Source organism: Cydia splendana, chromosome Z (genome assembly GCF_910591565.1).
Source record: "Cydia splendana chromosome Z, ilCydSple1.2, whole genome shotgun sequence".
NCBI classification, from domain to species: Eukaryota; Metazoa; Arthropoda; class Insecta; order Lepidoptera; family Tortricidae; genus Cydia; species Cydia splendana.
The window spans coordinates 16,960,173-16,978,589 of NC_085987.1; the positions used below are offsets into that span (position 1 = coordinate 16,960,173).

At 41.9% G+C, this 18,417-nt stretch overlaps 1 protein-coding gene across 6 annotated transcripts in view; it reads left to right on the top strand.

Moving 5' to 3' along the window:
* LOC134804699 (E3 ubiquitin-protein ligase TRIP12-like) overlaps positions 1–12,720 on the top strand; it is a 101,412-nt gene extending 88,692 nt beyond the window's left edge. For all 6 annotated transcript variants that reach the window (XM_063777843.1, XM_063777844.1, XM_063777840.1 and 3 more), the window contains exons 24-38: positions 1,654–1,852; positions 2,228–2,412; positions 4,169–4,361; positions 5,729–5,826; positions 6,170–6,307; positions 6,724–6,848; positions 7,173–7,325; positions 7,427–7,659; positions 8,133–8,224; positions 8,849–9,554; positions 10,365–10,553; positions 10,706–10,874; positions 11,280–11,396; positions 11,533–11,712; positions 11,800–12,720. In XM_063777843.1, the coding sequence (XP_063633913.1) occupies positions 1,654–1,852; positions 2,228–2,412; positions 4,169–4,361; positions 5,729–5,826; positions 6,170–6,307; positions 6,724–6,848; positions 7,173–7,325; positions 7,427–7,659; positions 8,133–8,224; positions 8,849–9,554; positions 10,365–10,553; positions 10,706–10,874; positions 11,280–11,396; positions 11,533–11,712; positions 11,800–11,996 (2,974 nt within the window). In that variant the 3' untranslated portion in view covers positions 11,997–12,720. The remainder of the gene's footprint in view (positions 1–1,653; positions 1,853–2,227; positions 2,413–4,168; positions 4,362–5,728; positions 5,827–6,169; positions 6,308–6,723; positions 6,849–7,172; positions 7,326–7,426; positions 7,660–8,132; positions 8,225–8,848; positions 9,555–10,364; positions 10,554–10,705; positions 10,875–11,279; positions 11,397–11,532; positions 11,713–11,799) is intronic.
* The last annotated feature ends 5,697 nt before the right edge of the window (positions 12,721–18,417 follow it).

The following is an 18,417-nucleotide window of genomic DNA, read 5'->3' on the forward strand; positions in this document are numbered from 1 at the left end:
TCTGTCTGTCACAAGGCTGTATCTCATGAACCGTGATAGCTAGACAAATTTTCACAGATGATGTATTTCTGTTGCCGCTAATGCCGCTATAACAACAAATACTAAAAACAGAATATAATAAATATTTAAGTGGGCCTCCCATTCAAGAAACGTGATTGTTTTTGTCGTTTTTGCGTAATGGTACGGAACCCTTCGTGCGCGAGTCCGACTCGCACTTGGCCGGTTTTTCTAACCCTTGTTGGTATTCAAATGAGCAGAAATTTGTAATTTTTATGACAAACAACGCAGCCCTATGGGTTAGTTATTACATAAAATTATGTCATTTAAAAAACAGAATGCCGATTTCAGTGTAGTGTTCTGTAAAGAATTTGTGATTACTTCAGCGATAGTTGTTAACTTGTTATGTAAATTTCATGTAGGGGCCGCTGCTATAATTTGGTGATGGGTACTGAAATTGTAAATATACAGTTAACGCCATATTTTGGCGACTACTTGTTCGTATTCAACACATATACTACGTTACTTTGCATGCACGTTCCTTTTAACATATAAAAAAAAAACAATTTGGCGCCTTTCTGTTTTATTTGACATATTCTTTAAATCTTGACATACACATTTCCACCTATTATATTTAGTGTTGTTTGCTTAACGCAATTGATTTATCCTTTACGACTGTTCATTAATAAACTACACTAAACTAAATTAACACATTTAGTGCCGAAAACCCGACTATCGGGTATTTTATGATTTCGTTCCCAGGCCGGACGACCCGATAGTCGGGATCGTGGTACTACTGCTTTATATGACGAAATTGTTGTGGCCTGGCGCGGACGGACGTCTTGTTTGGCTGGGTGGCAATGAATGTGTTAAATCTAAAAAAGGCCCCTGCGGCAAGGTATTATATATCTGTTCATTTATTAATTCAATACCTAGTACTTATTATTGGCAAGAGCGCTTTGTTTATTTTGTATTTAAAATAAGTTTAGCAGGAATTGTTCGAAATGTTTTAAGCTATTTTCCTCAATTTAAATTTCAGTATTTGGTAGTTTGACTACAATATTGAACATTAATAAAAAAATTTGCGACGCGATTGCCTATTTTATTTAATGAGTGCGTGTTAAATTACTGCATACGTCATAATTAATTCATACATAAGCTTAAAAACTTTACTATTGCATTACACTTTCTTAAATGGGCTTTTTAAGGGTTTCCATAACCGTGATATACCAATTACTAATCCCAACTAGACTAAAACTAAAATCTTCGCTTTTAGTTACAATTTTATACGACACATACTCAGTACCGTCTTTACCATAAGGGCACACGGGGCCCGTGCCCAGGGCCCCCATCCTCAGGGGGCCCCGAAGGACAGACAGTAACAGTATATTTGATTACCCATAATAAATAGAAGATCATAGAAGAAAAATGTTAGTTTAATTAGCTTTCTTTACTTTCCAAAAGGGCCCCAAATTCTTATGTGCCCAGGGGCCCCAGCATAGTTTAAGACGGCCCTGCACATACTTTACGTTTATTGAACGAAAGATAACCACAGTCAGACCAAGCTTACTCTGCACCGACTTTTACGTGTCGCCGTGTTCTCAGTAGTTGTTCAATCAAGAGTTTGGTGTGACATATTCGGTATCATTTGTTCAGAGAGAAAGTCCGCGAGTGGATCCAGTGGACGGCGGCGCGGCTGGTGCGCGAGTGGGGCGCGCTGGGCGGCGGCGGCGGCGCGCTGGACCAGCTGGCCGTGCTGGCCGGCGCGCTGCCGCACGCGCCCGCGCCGCAGCGCCGCGCTGCGCTCGAGCAGCTGCGCGACACGCTCATGCAGCACGACGTATCGCCCTTCGAGGTACGCAATACAGTCATTGTAATTGGATGCCGATCCGCACGCCGCTTCAATGTTATAACACCGCAATTACACGTGCAGGCAACTAATACACTAGATATAATTAAGTAAGGTTAGACTATACACGAGTTATCTTACTTAATAACAAGTACCTGGGAGACCGAGATACTAATAATAAGTGAGCACTCTCTAAGCCTACTTATTTTTATATGCTAATACACAGGACAGAATAAGCTTGCGGTGATTTTGACCCATATAAATATATGAAGATATAATTACGCTTATTCAAATTAAGGCGTCTATTTACTCCCCAACTTACCCTATATAGTTGACAGCGCGACGAGATTGAGGTTTCTACATAATCTGTTGGTTGTCCAGGTGAACCACTCTGGCGTGTTGGGCGCTCTGCTGCAGTACCTGACGGGGCTGGACGACGCCACGGTGGCGGGCGCGCGCGACCGCGACGGCGAGGGCGAGGGCCGCGACGCCGACCAAGTGGCCGCCTGCGAGGAGCGCCTGCGCCTCTTCCTGCACGTGTTCGCCGACATGCCGCTGGTGTCCGAGTAAGTCGATCAACCACATATAATACTGACAATGACATTTACTATAAAGAATTCATTTTTCATAACAATAAGAGAAAAAGGATATTCTTAAAAAATTCACGTCTTCCATTCCATTGTATTTACAATCTTTATTATTTTTTTAATCAAAATTGCTTTTGTGTTTAGAAGTACAAGTTTTGATTCGTGTGCGGCTAGGTCACTAACTCCGATATTGGTGAAAAACCCTGACATTACAAACCTACTAACAAGGAAGGGTACCCAACTGGTCAGCTCCGATTTGATTTATTTTTATATATGTTATAGAGTAGTCTAAAATAACGGACACGTATTTTTTTTAAGCTGCCCATCCTCAACTTACTGGAAGTAATTGGCCTCCAAAGTACTGAAAAGTGACAAAACGCTCTAACTTCTGTAGAGAGTTTTGTTCAAGCAAATTGCTAGTTAATTACTGGTTTGTATATATGTTGGAGAACATGACAAAATAATGGACACGTGTTTTGCTATTTCGGCTCATATTCATATTTTACAAAAAAAACGCACTTCTAAGTTTCATAATTCTCATCCTTTCACTCGACGTTTATTCTTTTTTTTTTTATCATGAAAACTAAAAACTTCCCGGTAGTGATCCCATTTTAAAACCACTAATTATCTAGCAAATTGCTTGAACAAAACTCCACAGAATCATGGTATAATAATATACTCCGCCTGGTACTCCATTCCGAGATTCGCGTATGACCTAACTGACACGCGCCTACGTCATCATGCTGTTTACAGGTTCTCAAACTTTGAAATGTGGGAGAATTTTAACCAACGGTGAAAATTATTTTAACGGCATTAATTTAAAGTTATTCATGTAGAAACATAGTAAAATAAAACAAATCGAATGTATTAAATTAAACTTTATTTATCTATACAAGACAAACGTTTAAAAAACTAATTCACAGTTACACATTAATTACCAAGCTTACGACGTGAAAAGTTTGGAAAACACTGCGACTGCTGACACTGAGCGAGAAGGAAATAACAATTAACACGCGTTCGACAAGGATGACGGTCAGGGCATGAAGTTATCTAGATCCGAATTGTCAAATGTGCACAACGCTATCCTGTGTTGCCAGTAGTATAAACAGAATTACCCGAAAGTCTGAAATTTCTTTCGTGAATCGGAAGATATTGCTAACGAGTAATTAAAAATGACGTGTTATTGTAAAATTTAAGCTAAAATACATATAAATGAAAATTATAAAATTATAAAGAAATATTTTAACTTATTAACCATAGGTATAATGTACCCATGTAACATGTTATGTTGAAATAAAGTGGCAATGTTATTGTGACGTAGGCCCGTGTCACTCTGGGAATGGAAGACCATGTTTTATTAGACCATGCACAGAATTTAGAGCGTTTTGTCACTTTTCAGCACTTTGGAGGCCAATTTCTCCCAGTAAGTTGAGTATGGGCAGCTAAAAAAAATACGTGTCCGTTATTTTAGACTACTATATAACATATGTAAAAATAAATCAAACCGGAGCTGACCAGTTGGGTACCCTTCCTTGTAAGTCAAAAATGGTGCCGATTGACTTTACCGGCACCATATTTTTTTTACCATTAAAATTTTCATACTTTAAATATCCATTCAGATAATCATTGAAAAAATTAGAGTTTGAACCAAAATTAGTTTAAGCATACCTCTGGGACAGGAAATGAGTAATGTAATTAGACAGTACATAGACTACATAGTTAGGTTATATTGCAGCATCGGCGAGTGGTCGGAGAGCGGCGCGCACCTGGGCGGCGCGCACCTGGGCGGCGGCAGCGCGCTGGCCGCGCTGGTGGCCAAGGTGAACGCGTGCGTGTCCCACCTGGAGCAGTTCCCGGTGCGCGTGCACGACCTGCCCGCGCGCCCCGCCACCTCCGCGCTCAAGTTCTTCAACACGCATCAGCTCATGGTCAGTGCGCACAAACAATAGGTACCTAATATTCAAAGGGCGGCCGATGGATGCAATGTGGTGACGAATGCAGAAGATGAATAAGACTTTTTTTAATACAGTTGCTCAAAAAGTGCTACTTTACGTAGCTGTTTAGCGTTCGCAAAGTTGTTTTTTGCGAACTAGTGCTTTTTACTTTTCCAGCTTTTTTAAATTTAATTTTGAGCGTATTCGATATGTCCACACCAAAGAGTTTGGATATTCCAAACTTTAAATATTTTTATTTTGCCATTGCACATTTATTACGTACTAAAAGTATTGTTACACGATATAAAGTAAATATTTATTTGTTATTATATAAATAAAACGTTATAAAATACGATATTACACTAAAAAACTTTTTTATTATTTGGCTGAATGGAACTATATCATTGCCACGTTGGCGTTTGTCGTTAACAGAAAAAATGAAAAATTAAAAAGTAAAACCGGCGCCCGCCATTTTCACTTGAAATTTAGTTGTATCAAAATAATTATCTTAAATTGCAACTGTAAGAGTGTTTTTGTATTAAATGAGTTAATGTGATTAATTTAGGCAATGTAAATCAACGCTGAACGTAGTTTATAGTGCTGAATAATAAATAATATACAACATCATTCAAGTTCAAGGGAAAATTCGTAAATGTAAGTGTAATACTCATGTTACCAATATTTGTTTAATTGTGATTTTTTCGCAAATGTATTAAAAAACGTCGTTCAATGTACGTGTGAAAGTGTTATTATTTACTTGTCCCGTGTCTTTTATTCGCCTACGGCTCATAAAAGACATCTCGGGACTCGTAAATAATAAAGTACTTTCCACACTTGCATTGAAATGTACTATTATAAATTTCGAGTAATATTTTTTTCAATTTAAAATATACATAATGCACGGTGATAAAGTTCCAAATAATGTTGAAATAATACTTTACGAATATATAGTTGTCACTTTTCCTCTACAAGTGGATATGATAGTGAATTATAAACGTATATATAATAATATATTCAACTTATGAACATTTTTGCCCTCTTTGAGCGACAGCTAATCATTCATCTCTCAAAACCTGATTAATAACCCCAGGAACAAAACACACTGAGCTATATTGCTTTCGCGTCTGAGACGCATCATTTGCATTCGACGGTTGACGCTCAAAGCGCTTAAAAAATATTGCCCAGATTTTAAAATACGTTACGTTACGTGTCCTTCAATGTGCTATTTCCCCATTTCTGAAGTACATATTATTTATATTTTATATTGACTAAATAGATAGATAATAATTATCGAATAATATGGCCGAGCGAAAATGTATTATTAGTTTTTTGATTCAAATTTCATTTTTGTTTTATTACAGTGTGATCTCAAACGCCACCCAAGTTGTACTAATCTCAAGCAATGGAAAGGTGGTGTCGTGCGGATAGATCCGCTTGCCTTAGTTCAAGCGATAGAAAGGTAAGTTCCACTGGTATTTATCCGCACTGTTCAATTCTTAGTATGTATACTCACTTTGTTTTTAATATGGACCTTGTCTTCATGGCCGTATTATTCCAAACATTTGTAATTTGTCGTTTACTACGATCGTTTGTTATGTCACCGTATTATGTGACAATACTAATTAAACATCCCTGTTCCTGGATTATCCCCGTAACTGGATTAGGCTGTGGCTGCAGTGACAAAATGAATCCTTATATCTTCCATATGGCCATTGACGTGTACGTTATTATTGGTAGTATATTTCCTCTGTAACTGGTCCGCTGCTTTCAGTTTAGTATGAAATGTATTTGTTCGTTGTCAGATATCTAGCACAACGCGGCTACGCGAGCGCGCGGTCGCGCGACGGCTCGACGGCGGCCGCGCAGTCGGACGACGACGCGGGCTCCGACGACGACGTGGAGGACTCGCTCGCCACGCCGCCCATACACCAGCCCACAGAGTACGCACACCACTACTCTTTGCTGTTCAATTAACACTTTCAATTATCCACTACAGCTCATAACTGACACCTAGAACACACAAAAAGTAAAACAATAACAAAAATAATAATAGGTCTTGCATAGCCTTGATACACATAATTTTTTACGCTTGTCTTTGAAAATCAAAAGCATTGGTTCTATACGCAAAGTCTTCAAAAACTGATGTGCGCACAAAAAAATCTTCAATCGTCATAAATTTCCTTAAGAGAACGAAGTTTCCCCTTTCACCTTTCCTTTACTTTATTTCTTGCAAAACTTTGGAAATCCATTCCAACTTTTTGGAAACTTGGTAACTTGCAGAATGCACATTTGTAGTCATGAACCTTACTGTTGTACACGATTGTCCCCTTATATTAAATGAGATATGTTTTCCCAGCACCGACCACAAGCTGGAGTTCCTGATCGGCGACACGGTGCTTCCCTACAACATGACGGTGTACCAGGCCGTGCGGCAGTTCGGCGAGCAGACGGACGCCGACACAGACACAGAAACTCCGCTCGGTCAGTCAGTCTTTATTGATCACCAAGTCTCTTTCTCACTCGACTCTAGGGTTGCCAACCTTAGTGTACAGATTTGCGGTATACTTGCAATCAAACGCCTCAATAAAAAAAAAACGTTAGACCTTTTGTAGCAACTATTTTATTAACCTGATTTCAATATTCCGGCAACATGATTTAACTTGTCTTAGTATTCTTCTTACAAATGTTAAGTAATCATTACAAAACCAATAAATAAAGTGTTCTAATTTCTGTATTGTATTGATAACTCGCTGTTACGTTATTTCCCTCGAGGGACCAACACTAATAAAACAAACTGTAATGCAGCGAATGCGGGCATCTGGGTGCAAACGCACACGATCTACTACCGCGCGGTGGAGGCCAGCGAGCCGCCGCGCGTCGACACCGCCGCCTCGCGCAAGGGCAAGGGCCAGCCCACCAAGCTCTCGTCCCGCCGCAAGCCGGACCTTCTGTGGAACGGTAACCTACCTACACAAGCTCATATTATCAATCACACAGTAGACACTTTCAATATTATTTGTGCTAAAGCCAGACGAAATTGATAATGTATTTAATTGTAGATGGGGTAGTGCCAGCGCGCGAGTCGCCACTAGTGATGATCCTGCGGTCGCCGCTGCTGGCGGGCGGCGGCGGCAGCGGCGGCGAGCGCGAGGTGAAGGACGCGGCGCTGCCGGCGCTGGCGCTGCTGCGCGCGCTGCACGCGCTCACGCGGCACTGGCCGTCGCTCTACCGCGCCGCCTGCCTGCCCGACCACCGTCCGCTCGTGCCTAATGCGGACTTCATCAATGCCAAGGTAACAGCTCGTACATTATCAGTTATCAGCTTACATTACATATATCTACCAAATATATGTATGTTTAAAGGAAAAGGATATCCTTTTCCTTGGTATGAGTTAAACTATACTCTCGCCCCGATTCGAACTTTAAGATACGTCAGTTAATAGATCTAGAAACGATATGGATTAGATATGTCAGTGTCAAATGTGACGTTTCTTCAACCAAAAACGTCACTTTTGACACTGACACATCTAATCCATATCGTTTTATGATCTATTAATTGACGTATCTTAAAGTTCGAATCGGGCAGTCTGTCAAGCTATTTCCGTCAGTAGAAAAGAGCGGCAAATTTAAAATATGTAGGCGCCAAGGGTTATCGTCCCGAAGAAAATTTGAAATTCGCGCCGATTTCTACTGACAAACTTGTTTGACCGGCTATAGCAGCAGATATTGTTAAAACTTTAATGTCATGTTATGTTTCTCTTTTTAGCTTGCTGCCAAAGCCAACAGACAACTTCAAGACCCCTTAGTTATAATGACCGGGAACCTTCCGCCCTGGTTGAAAAAGATTGCATATGCGTGGTGAGTATTGAGTTCCGTTAAGCCTGATAACATTCTATTTAGCCCTGAGATAGTGCCAGTACGTACAGCTTACATTTGGCAATAATGTGCGTACGTCATGTAAACAAGTGTAGTCAAATAAAATGTAAGTACCAGTCATGTCAATTGCAATTTTGAGGCCTATCTCGAGGGACAGTATTGATTTGAATCCTGAGTTTCAATATATAAAAAAAATCACGAAAATCGGTCTGAGATGCACATTAAAAAATTGTAATAAATTATACATACAAAAGCCAAAAATATGAAAATTGATTCTAAAAATCAGCAATATCATGTTTGAAGGAACGTATCGATTACTTTTTTATTTATTTTAACGTACAAAACATTGAAATTTAAAAACATGATGTCCGCGCTTCCAGGGGAAAATATTTTGCGCAAAATGTTATTCATAGATATTCAACGTCTGTTGTATAAAAGTACTAAGTAGTACCATGCTACTAAAATAAATAAGTATCACTGAAAATCCGCAAATGGTGAAGGTCAAATAAAACCTCGCATGCATGGATTTTAAGTGAAATAATCATAATTTTATACATTTTAGAAATAGTCATGATCCTAAGATGTTATTGTTGTTTTTTTTTTCAGCCCCTTCATATTTCCGTTCGAATGTCGTCACTTACTGTTCTACGTATTGTCATTCGACCGCGACCGCGCGCTGCAGAGGCTAATCGAAGCGGGCGGCGAGCGCGGCGGCGCGGCGACGGCGGGCGGAGCGGGCGCCGACACGGAGCGCGTGGCGCCGCGCCTCGACCGCCGCAAGCGCACCGTGCAACGGCAGAATGTGTTACGCCAAGCGGAACACGTTATGCACGAGTTCGCACACTCCAAAGCGCTGCTTGAAATTCAATACGAAAACGAAGTGGGCACCGGGCTCGGACCGACCCTCGAATTCTACGCGCTCGTCTCGCAAGAACTCCAGCGCGCTGATCTTGATCTCTGGCACGGTAGCGAAAACTTTAAGCAGAAACCACACTCGTTCGGCGGTGAAATAGTCAAGAGCCAACCGCCTATGGTGACCGACCGGTCGTCCGCGGAGGTGGCGGCGCGCCTGGCGTCGTCCGTGCGCGACGCCCTCAGCCTGAACGAGGAGCGGTCGGCGGAGCCCTCGGAGCTGGAGAAGGAGACGTCGATCCCGTCGCCGGCGCCCGACGCGACCTTCGTCTCGTGGCCGTGCGGCCTCTTCCCTCAGGCCGTCGGCCGGAATGCGCGCGCATCGCATCTCTCCCGCGTCAAGGCCAAATTCCGCTTTCTAGGCAAATTCATGGCTAAAGCTGTAATGGATTCACGAATGGTAAGTTGTTTGAGCTAATTTATCTTAAGACCCACACTTCTAGGTACTATTCCCAAAATTGTGTATTGACGTAATAAAAAATAGTTATTTGTTTTACAAGGGGGCAAAGTTACTGTTTAACCGCTCGTGCTAATATTGATACCCGAGCAAGCGAAAAATTCCAAAATTGAACCACGAGCGTAGCGAGTCTTGAGCGTTGCGAGGCTTGAGCGTTGCGAGGCTTTCAAAGCACGAGGGTTAAACAAAATTTGCCCCCGAGTGAAACATAATTTTTCGCCACACCAACTCGAAGCAAATTTTAAATGTAAAATATCAAACAAAATCAAACCAAATCAAATCCAAATGAATGTTATTAAATATTTATCATCCAAAATCATCATTTAAAAGTCAATTCTACCAGCAAACATAAGAAAACAACTCAAAATTTGCAATTGATTACTTTGCCTCACATGTGAATTACTGATAGCAAAGTGCAACTTTGCTATCCGTTTTTGAAGTGCAAAGTAAGCCTTTCCGAGCTGGTGTGGTGAAAAAACTTACTTTACTTTTAATGTGAGCGAAACAAAGAGAGTCGTCGTACTTCATTATTTTGTCTCTTGCGTTCATGTGTGGGTCTAAATGTAATTTCAGCTATTTAAAGGTCGGTTGGAACAAACCGCCTGTCACCGTTAAAGAGTTCGCTAAATTTTATTGTAAGGGAGGTCTCACAGTTGACCACTGAAAAAAATTTATTAGTCCGTCAACTCTGGTTGGTGCAACCGGCCCTTAATCACAAAATGGTTCTGAAGTAATGGTAATGTTGTGGTTCAGGTGGATATCCCTCTGTCGGTGTCGATGTACCGGTGGGTGGTGGGCGAGGAGCGGTGGCTGTGCCTGAGCGACGTGCGGCACGTGGCGCCCGAGCTGTGGCGCTCGCTGTGCCGCCTGCGCCGCGTGGCCGAGCGCGCCACGCTCATCAACGAGGATGACTCGCACACGCCCGAACAGAAACAACACTTGGTAACACACACTCCTAATCTAAATACATATCAATAATAAATGTATACAATAACCTTTTGAGATAAAACAAGTTGGTGACACAGTCTCACTATAACTTGATGCAATATGCACACGTATTGAGCACTAGTAGAGAGTGATCGTCGTCGTTACAGATCAGCAGTTTGGAGTTGGACGGGTGCCCGATCGAGGAGCTGGGGCTGGACTTCATCCTGCCGGGCGACGGGTGCACGGAGCTGCGCCGCGGCGGCCGCGACCTGCCCGTCACCGCGCACAACCTGCACAACTACATCACGCTCGTCACGCACTGGTTGCTCTATGAAGGTACGCACTTCACTACTTCATGTTTATGGAAACACGAACGGACGCTGTCCCCCAGACTCCGTCTTCCAGACCCTTCACAGACTTGGCCCCAACGGCAAAGTGTGAGAACGCCACTATAAACACACTTCATTTTACATAAGAATTAGACGTTTATGGGAGCTTTTCCACACTCTGTAAGCTTAAACAGACTAACAGTTAACAGTCCATTACTAAAAGATCTACAACAAATGTTACAAATTTTCAAATGTAAAGCTTACTTATATAATATATCAGGTGTGAGCCTGTAATTGGCTTCCCATCTCTTATTAATTGGTACTACTTTGTATTGATAGCTCCATAATGTAAATAAATAACTTTTTCTGGTAATGAATAGTAAACTAATAACATTAAATATTTGTGTTACAGGTGTGATTCGTCAGCTGGAAGCATTCAAAGAAGGATTCGAATCAGTATTCCCGTTAAGTAATCTCAAAATATTCTACCCAGAAGAGCTAGAACAAGTGTTCTGCGGAAGCCCGTCAGGTAAGATACGATCTTTCTTTAGATAGTTTAATATAATTATTTCAAGTAGCCTTAATAATACTCTCGATGTTCTTATTGAGCCGTGGGAACCATGAACGAATTGAAATATTAAACTGATGGTGTTTTATTGTGGCAGGCGGTCGCGAGGTGCGGTGGGAGCCGCGCATGCTGGCCGAGTGCATCCGGCCCGACCACGGCTACACGGCCGAGTCGCGCGCCATCCGCATGCTCATCGACATCCTCGCCTCCTACAGCCGCGACGAGCAGCGCCTATTCCTGCAGTTTGTCACGGGCAGCCCCCGTCTGCCCACTGGAGGTAAGCCGAGTACCACTCGCAATATTTTGTCTACATATTTAATTAATAGTTTGATAAGCGTTATGTAACCAATGTATGTGTGTGCAGGTTTCAAGGCCCTGAATCCGCCTCTGACGGTGGTACGCAAATCGCTGGAGTCATCGCTGGACCCGGACGAGTACCTGCCGTCGGTGATGACGTGCGTCAACTACCTAAAACTGCCAGACTACAGCAACGCGGAGGTGATGCGCGCCAAGCTGCGCCTGGCTGCCTCCGAGGGCCAACACTCCTTCCACTTGTCCTAAACGCCCGCCTCCGCTCTCGACGTGTGCGTTTCGTCTGAGATCCGATACCCCTCCACACTCAGCGAAGCCGCCATCCGTTCGACCCGACGCGTGGTTCGCGTGTTACTGTGTTGGTACCACTAATTGGTACGGTGTGTGCGTCGCGTGCAATCCGATTCAGGACATACAGTTTTTGTGCAATCAGAGTGATTTATATTTACCTTTCGTTACAGACACTAAAAGTGCTGTGCGGACATTAATTATTATCATTTTGTTTTCTTCTTTGAATTCTTTTTTTACAATTGATATAATTATACTATATTCTGTGTTAACGTAATGTGATAGCTTTGTATATTTCTTTATCGACACTATAGGGAGACTAACGACTCTCGACATAGTAGCATATGGAAGTGTGTGACGTGATTCTGCGAGACAACTCGCGATAAGACGAGTTGTCAGAATGCGTGTGACGTGTCACGGCAGAGGCCCGCGCCGCCGGGCCCGCCATCCTCGCCGAAGACCGTGTCGCCTGTACCGCCGCACTGTTATATCATACTTATAAATATAATAAGCTCCATTATGTTTGAAGGACCTCTGGATTTATCCTTCAAGAATCAAAAGTTAAAATAGCATTTATTACCAAACGGTGTATGTTTTCATTATCATTTAAGTTCATTAAAGAGTAAAAGTGCAAAATTTTAATATGTAACGATTTCAATAAAAGCATGTAAACATATTGAATCAATCAGGTGTCTTATTTATGCTATCGCAACCCGCAATTGTACTGTTTTGCATATTTAGGGCATAGGTCATGTATTATTACTATTTTAGTTAAATAGGGGATATTACTGCAATGTTCTGCCGCCAGAGTGCAGCACTACCGACTGAATAAGATTTTAAATTCATAGACTAACTTATACATACCGTGCCTTAAACTGTTTTTTGACAAGTTTTCACAGACAATAAAATATGACATTGATGCATCAAGGCGGTTTGTTAAGGGGCCCACCGATTACCAGTCCGCCGGACGATATCAGCCTGTCAGTTGACCGCAAAAGGCCACACACTAAACAGTTCTCTGTCAGTTTTCGGCCTGACGACTTACACGAACCGATAGTGTGTGGCCGCCTGACGATTCCAGTCAGCGCCGACAGATATCCGCCGGACAGTCCGTGGCCTCGAGTCCAGTCAAACACACATCATGAGGTAGCCGGCCGGCGATCGACACACGTTACAGCATTAGTAAATTCTACTTTATTCCTAGTACTTAAGAGTTCATAGTCCCTAAAATAAGCATACGACTTTTTGTCTTCGAACATCACGGATCCAATACTTAATTTATGACGCTGATATTTGCTTGTAATTTCATACACAATTTTAAGGCCAGTAGACCTTATTAACCTTAAATACGGTAGGGCTTCTGTCAAATTGAAATAGAATCAGTAAAAAAAAAACAGATATGTACGTTAGTAAAATTCAACTTTAATTCTAGTAGTTAGAGTTCATAGTTGGTTCATAGGCATCATTTTAATTTTAAGGCATGAATACAACAATGCGAAGGTTGCATAGTATCTAGTTTGTCAAGACTTTTCTTTATTTATCATGTTGTTACCTCGCAACTGTTGTTTACTGTCAGTCAAAAATAAATGTCATAGAGAGAATTATAACATAAACCTTATCTTTTTCTCTATTAATTTTAAATGTGACATGTTATTATAGTATTTGCATGGCTTATATATTTGAAAATACAGACTTGATTATTGATTGCTGGAAGAGTAAGTAACCGAGTAAAAAAGGAGCAAACATTGAAAGATTCAAATAGGGAAATTAGCGTCCCAATATAACAACACTGGTTAAAATTTTAATAGTTCTCAAGACAACGCCGGGAGGTATACCTTCGATGGCGTTCACGGCAGCTAGCAATGAAAAGACTAGCTATTGTGCGTTTTGATTCCGCTATAAAGACACGTGGTAGAAACACTAGCGCAAGTATGGAGGTACCTGCTTAGACAAGAGATAAGACCTACGCTTGAAATTCTTCAGCTACAAGTGGGATCCGAATTATGACATCATTAATTCATTCCGTTTTAAGTTAAGAGAATATCTGGAGCAAACTGTGTTCGGAGTTACAGAGCGTGGCGTGGCGATATTACCTACCCGAAATTCTCGTAATATGTGACAATTATTACAAAAAAAGGATATGGAGTCACAAGCTGCAAGCGGTGGATTCAACATACTTTTACTTACACCGGCTCTTATTTAGGTACTATCTATGTATACCAAATTGAAAAAAATGAAAATACTTTACTGTTATGTTTTTGTTATATTCATTCTACTCTTTTAAACCTTTTCTACATAATATTAGGTCTACTTGGCCGTTACCCGAGTGATTTTTTTGTTTGATACCTTGTAATAAATAATTTGGCCAAGCCCGAGATAGCTCGAGGCATTTAGTGTTCCGCTCGCATCGTTATATTTTACAGAGGTTGTTTGCCTGTTTTTAGGATTCCGTATTCAACTACCCTATAGGAACCCTTATAGTTTCACAACCCTTGTAGTTTTTACTATATATTTAATATATCATTAATTCTTCTTCGGCGGGAACGGACTCGATTAGATGCATAGCCTGCATCAAAAGTACGTCGCGGGGACGGTAATTTGTGTTTTGGGAAAGTATCCTATGAAACTCAGTGACACATTCATCCTCGATGTAATCATTTGCAAGTATATACGAAAAGCGAGCCATTGTATTCGACAACAACCTAGTGCGTAGGTGGCACCTTTGTGGCACATACAGTAAACAAACCACATTGACACATCACACGTCACGTCAATCACATGGCCTACCGCGAAACGAGAAAATCGAAATTTCGTTATCTAATCTCTCTATCACTCTTGCATATTCGAGCGATAAAGAGGCAGATAACTAAATTTCGATTTTCGCGTTTACCGGTAGGCCCTTGTTAACAAACCGCCTTGATGCATCAATGTCATATTTTATTGTCTGTGAAAACTTGTCAAAAACAGTTTAAGGCACAGTATGTATAAGTTAGTCTATGAATTTACTGAGTCGGTAGTGCTGCACTCTGGCGGCAGAACATTGCAGTAATATCCCCTTTTAACCAGGTTTCACTATAGTAGTCAAAAATATGTTTACATTTTTTGCCTTATTACAAAGGAATAAGGTCCAAAAGTGTAAACATTGTCTTTGACGTCGACTGTCCATTTTGATGAAAAAATTAAACTAGTTGAAAAACATGAAACTGAAGGCTCTCGACTGACAGCAGATGACGGCCAACAGGCCACCGGCCGGCTATCTGATAATGTGTGTGTAAATTGGCCTGCAGGCCACGGACTGTCCGGCAGATATCTGTCGACGCTGACCGGAATCGATGAGCCGTAGTTCGAATAGCCGTCAGTCCAAAATCTGAAGTAGAACTGTTAATGTGTGGCCTTCTGCGATCAACTGACAGGCTGATATCGTCCGGCGAACTGTCAATTTGTAGGGACCTGTCAAAATTATATCAGACTATTGCCGGCGGGCGGCCGTACGGTGGGAAACTGACGACTCGTCTGTAGTCGCAGAGGTGGCAGCAGACCATTGCCGGCCGGCAATAATCGCTTATGTTTGTGGACGTTATTGGTCTAGGACGGCAGGCCGCCCGATAAGGCCAGAGACTGCAGGCGGACTGATAATCAGTGGGCCCCTTTAACAAGGGCCTACCGGTAAACGCAAAAATCGAAATTTAGTTATCTGCCTCTATCGCTCGAATACGCAAGAGTGATAGAGAGATTAATAGCGAAGTTTCGTTTTTCTTGTTTCGCGGTAGGCCATGTGTCAATGTGGTTTGTTTACTGTATGTGCCTCAAAGGTGCCACCTACGCAGAGCTTTGCCTAATATTCCCTATTCATTCATGTTCTTAAAACATTACATTTCCATAATAATGTTCTGTGGCTTTTTTCTACTCCAGCTCTTCAATCTGTCAATAGGGGATATTACTGCAATGTTCTGCCGCCAGAGTGCAGCACTACCGACTCAGTAAATTCGTAGACTAACTTATACATACTGAGGGGCTACCGCGAAAACCGAAATTCGCAAATTGCGGGGATCTTTCTCTTTTACTTCAATGAAGGTGTAATTAGAGTGACAGAGAAAAATGCCCGCAATTTGCGAACTTCGATTTTTTCGGTTATAGCCCTGTGCTTAAACTGTTTTTTGACAAGTTTTCACAGACAATAAAATATGACATTGATGCATCAAGGCGGTTTGTTAACAAGGGCCTACCGGTAAACGCGAAAATCGAAATTTAGTTATCTGCCTCTTTATCGCTCGAATATGCAAGAGTGATAGAGAGATTAGATAACGAAATTTCGATTTTCTTGTTTCGCGGTAGGCCATGTGATTCACGTGACGTGTGATGTGTCAATGTGGTTTGTTTACTGTATGTGCCACAAAGGTGCCACCTACGCAGAGCTTTGCCTAATATTCCCTATTAAATGACTGATAGTGATATTGATATCACAGAATAAGTAGTAATACTACCGTACAGAAAGGACACTTCCTCCAAAAACGAAGTTTAACAGCGTTTCAGGGTCGAATCATGATATCCCTTTCTACTCTAGGGCACTACACTATCTATCCCTTTCGACTATTTAGGGTTTTCAAAATTCAAGTAATTATCTTATCTGTGGTCGTGCACACAAAGGGACGTCAAGTTGCGTCAACCCTAATAATTGCTCGGAGCAATGCCGAGCCGAACGGAGCCGAGTTTGCCCGCAGTCAGGAGTGTCTCCCCACTGGTGATATCTAAATCAACTACACTTGAAGCACGGCGCGTGGGGCACGGTCGTGCTTTTCCATTGGATTATAATACAACTGCTTAGCAGTCATCTTATGAATATTCATATGCTCAGTACAAATAAATATTATAGGACAATTTGTACACAGATCGACCTAGTCCCACTGTAAGCTCAATAAGGTTCGTGTCATATACACATATGCAGGGCGTTTTTTGAACAACTAGCCATATTGTGCAAGGTGATTAGGTAGGTCATACTGAACAACTTTTTCTATGGGACTAACCACGAAATCCCAAAAAAAAATTTGGTTTTTCCATAGAAAACGTGGACATCCACTCGACCAAAATGTATGAAACGGGGTAAAAATTTATTGTGATTTCGGAGTTGGTCCCATAGAAAAAGTTGTTCAGTATGGCCTACCTAATCACCTCGCACAATATGGCTAGTTGTTCAAAAAACGCCCTGTATGCATATAAATACTTATATGTTTAAATAGAAAAAATCAATAACTCAGGAACAAATATTTGTGATAAACACAAATAAATGCTCTTACCAGGATTCGAACCCGGGACCTCCTGCTTCGTCGGCAGGGCCACTACCGACTAGCCTCCTCCATTAAAAAGAAATGAGTCGCTTCACTTCAAACTCGGGTAAATCCATCTGTCAGATGATACAATTTTGGTATTAAGAAAAGGTAATAGGTGAAGTTAAGCGCCACAGATATTCTCTTTTAAAGGCTTACTTACATCTAGGCAAAGATCTACAAACCCATTGATTTACTCATGGGATCGGCCACACTGGCGATTTGCGAGCGAGCCCGTTCGCAGCGAGCGCGCAACGATATCGCCGCGAGCACGCAACGATTTCGCTCCCATTCCAGTATGACAGTCCGCAGCGTAATCGTTGCGCACTCGCTGCGCGCTCGCCTCGCTTTCAAACTCGCCAGTGTGGCCACGCCCTAACTATGCCATTCAGTTTCCTTAAAATGTACTTAGATGGTACTTAGCCTGTTAGCCATAGGTACCCCGAAGTTAACCGAGTTTAAAAAGTACACAATATTCCACTGACGCTGTTAAGGAACATGTGGCCAATGATGAACACTACCTCCGAGGCTCCGACGTTTCGAGGACGGCTTTGTCCCTGTAGTCTCGGAGAAAGAATTTTAAATCTTTATTTATACACTATTAAGTCCCGTTTATGAGAGGATGATGAAGTGTGTGTGTGTGTGTGTGTGGGAGAGTGATGTGGGTTTTGGGCATGCCCGCATTACTTACTCGCGTCCCAGGCGATGCAGCGTCCGTGGAGAGGTCACTTCACCCACTTCAGCTTGCTGAGTGGAAAACAACACGGAGAGTGGCAGTTACCGGTTCTAACTGAGACACCAGCGCGGCGCTCTCCCACCTTCGTCACCGGGCACGGCATTCTCCTGCCAGCTCTGCGGTCGCGGCTGCCGCTCTCGCATTGGACTTAATAGTAATTTGCGGAAGTGCCACACTCTTAATATGGACGCTGTTTAAACCATCATCTTATTGATTGTTACAGGCCAATGATGAAGTCCCGTTTAAGGAAATCATGTTTTTAAAGATTGTGATTGTTTTAATCAGTGACAAGGAATTACTGTACCCTTATATAGTGCATGAT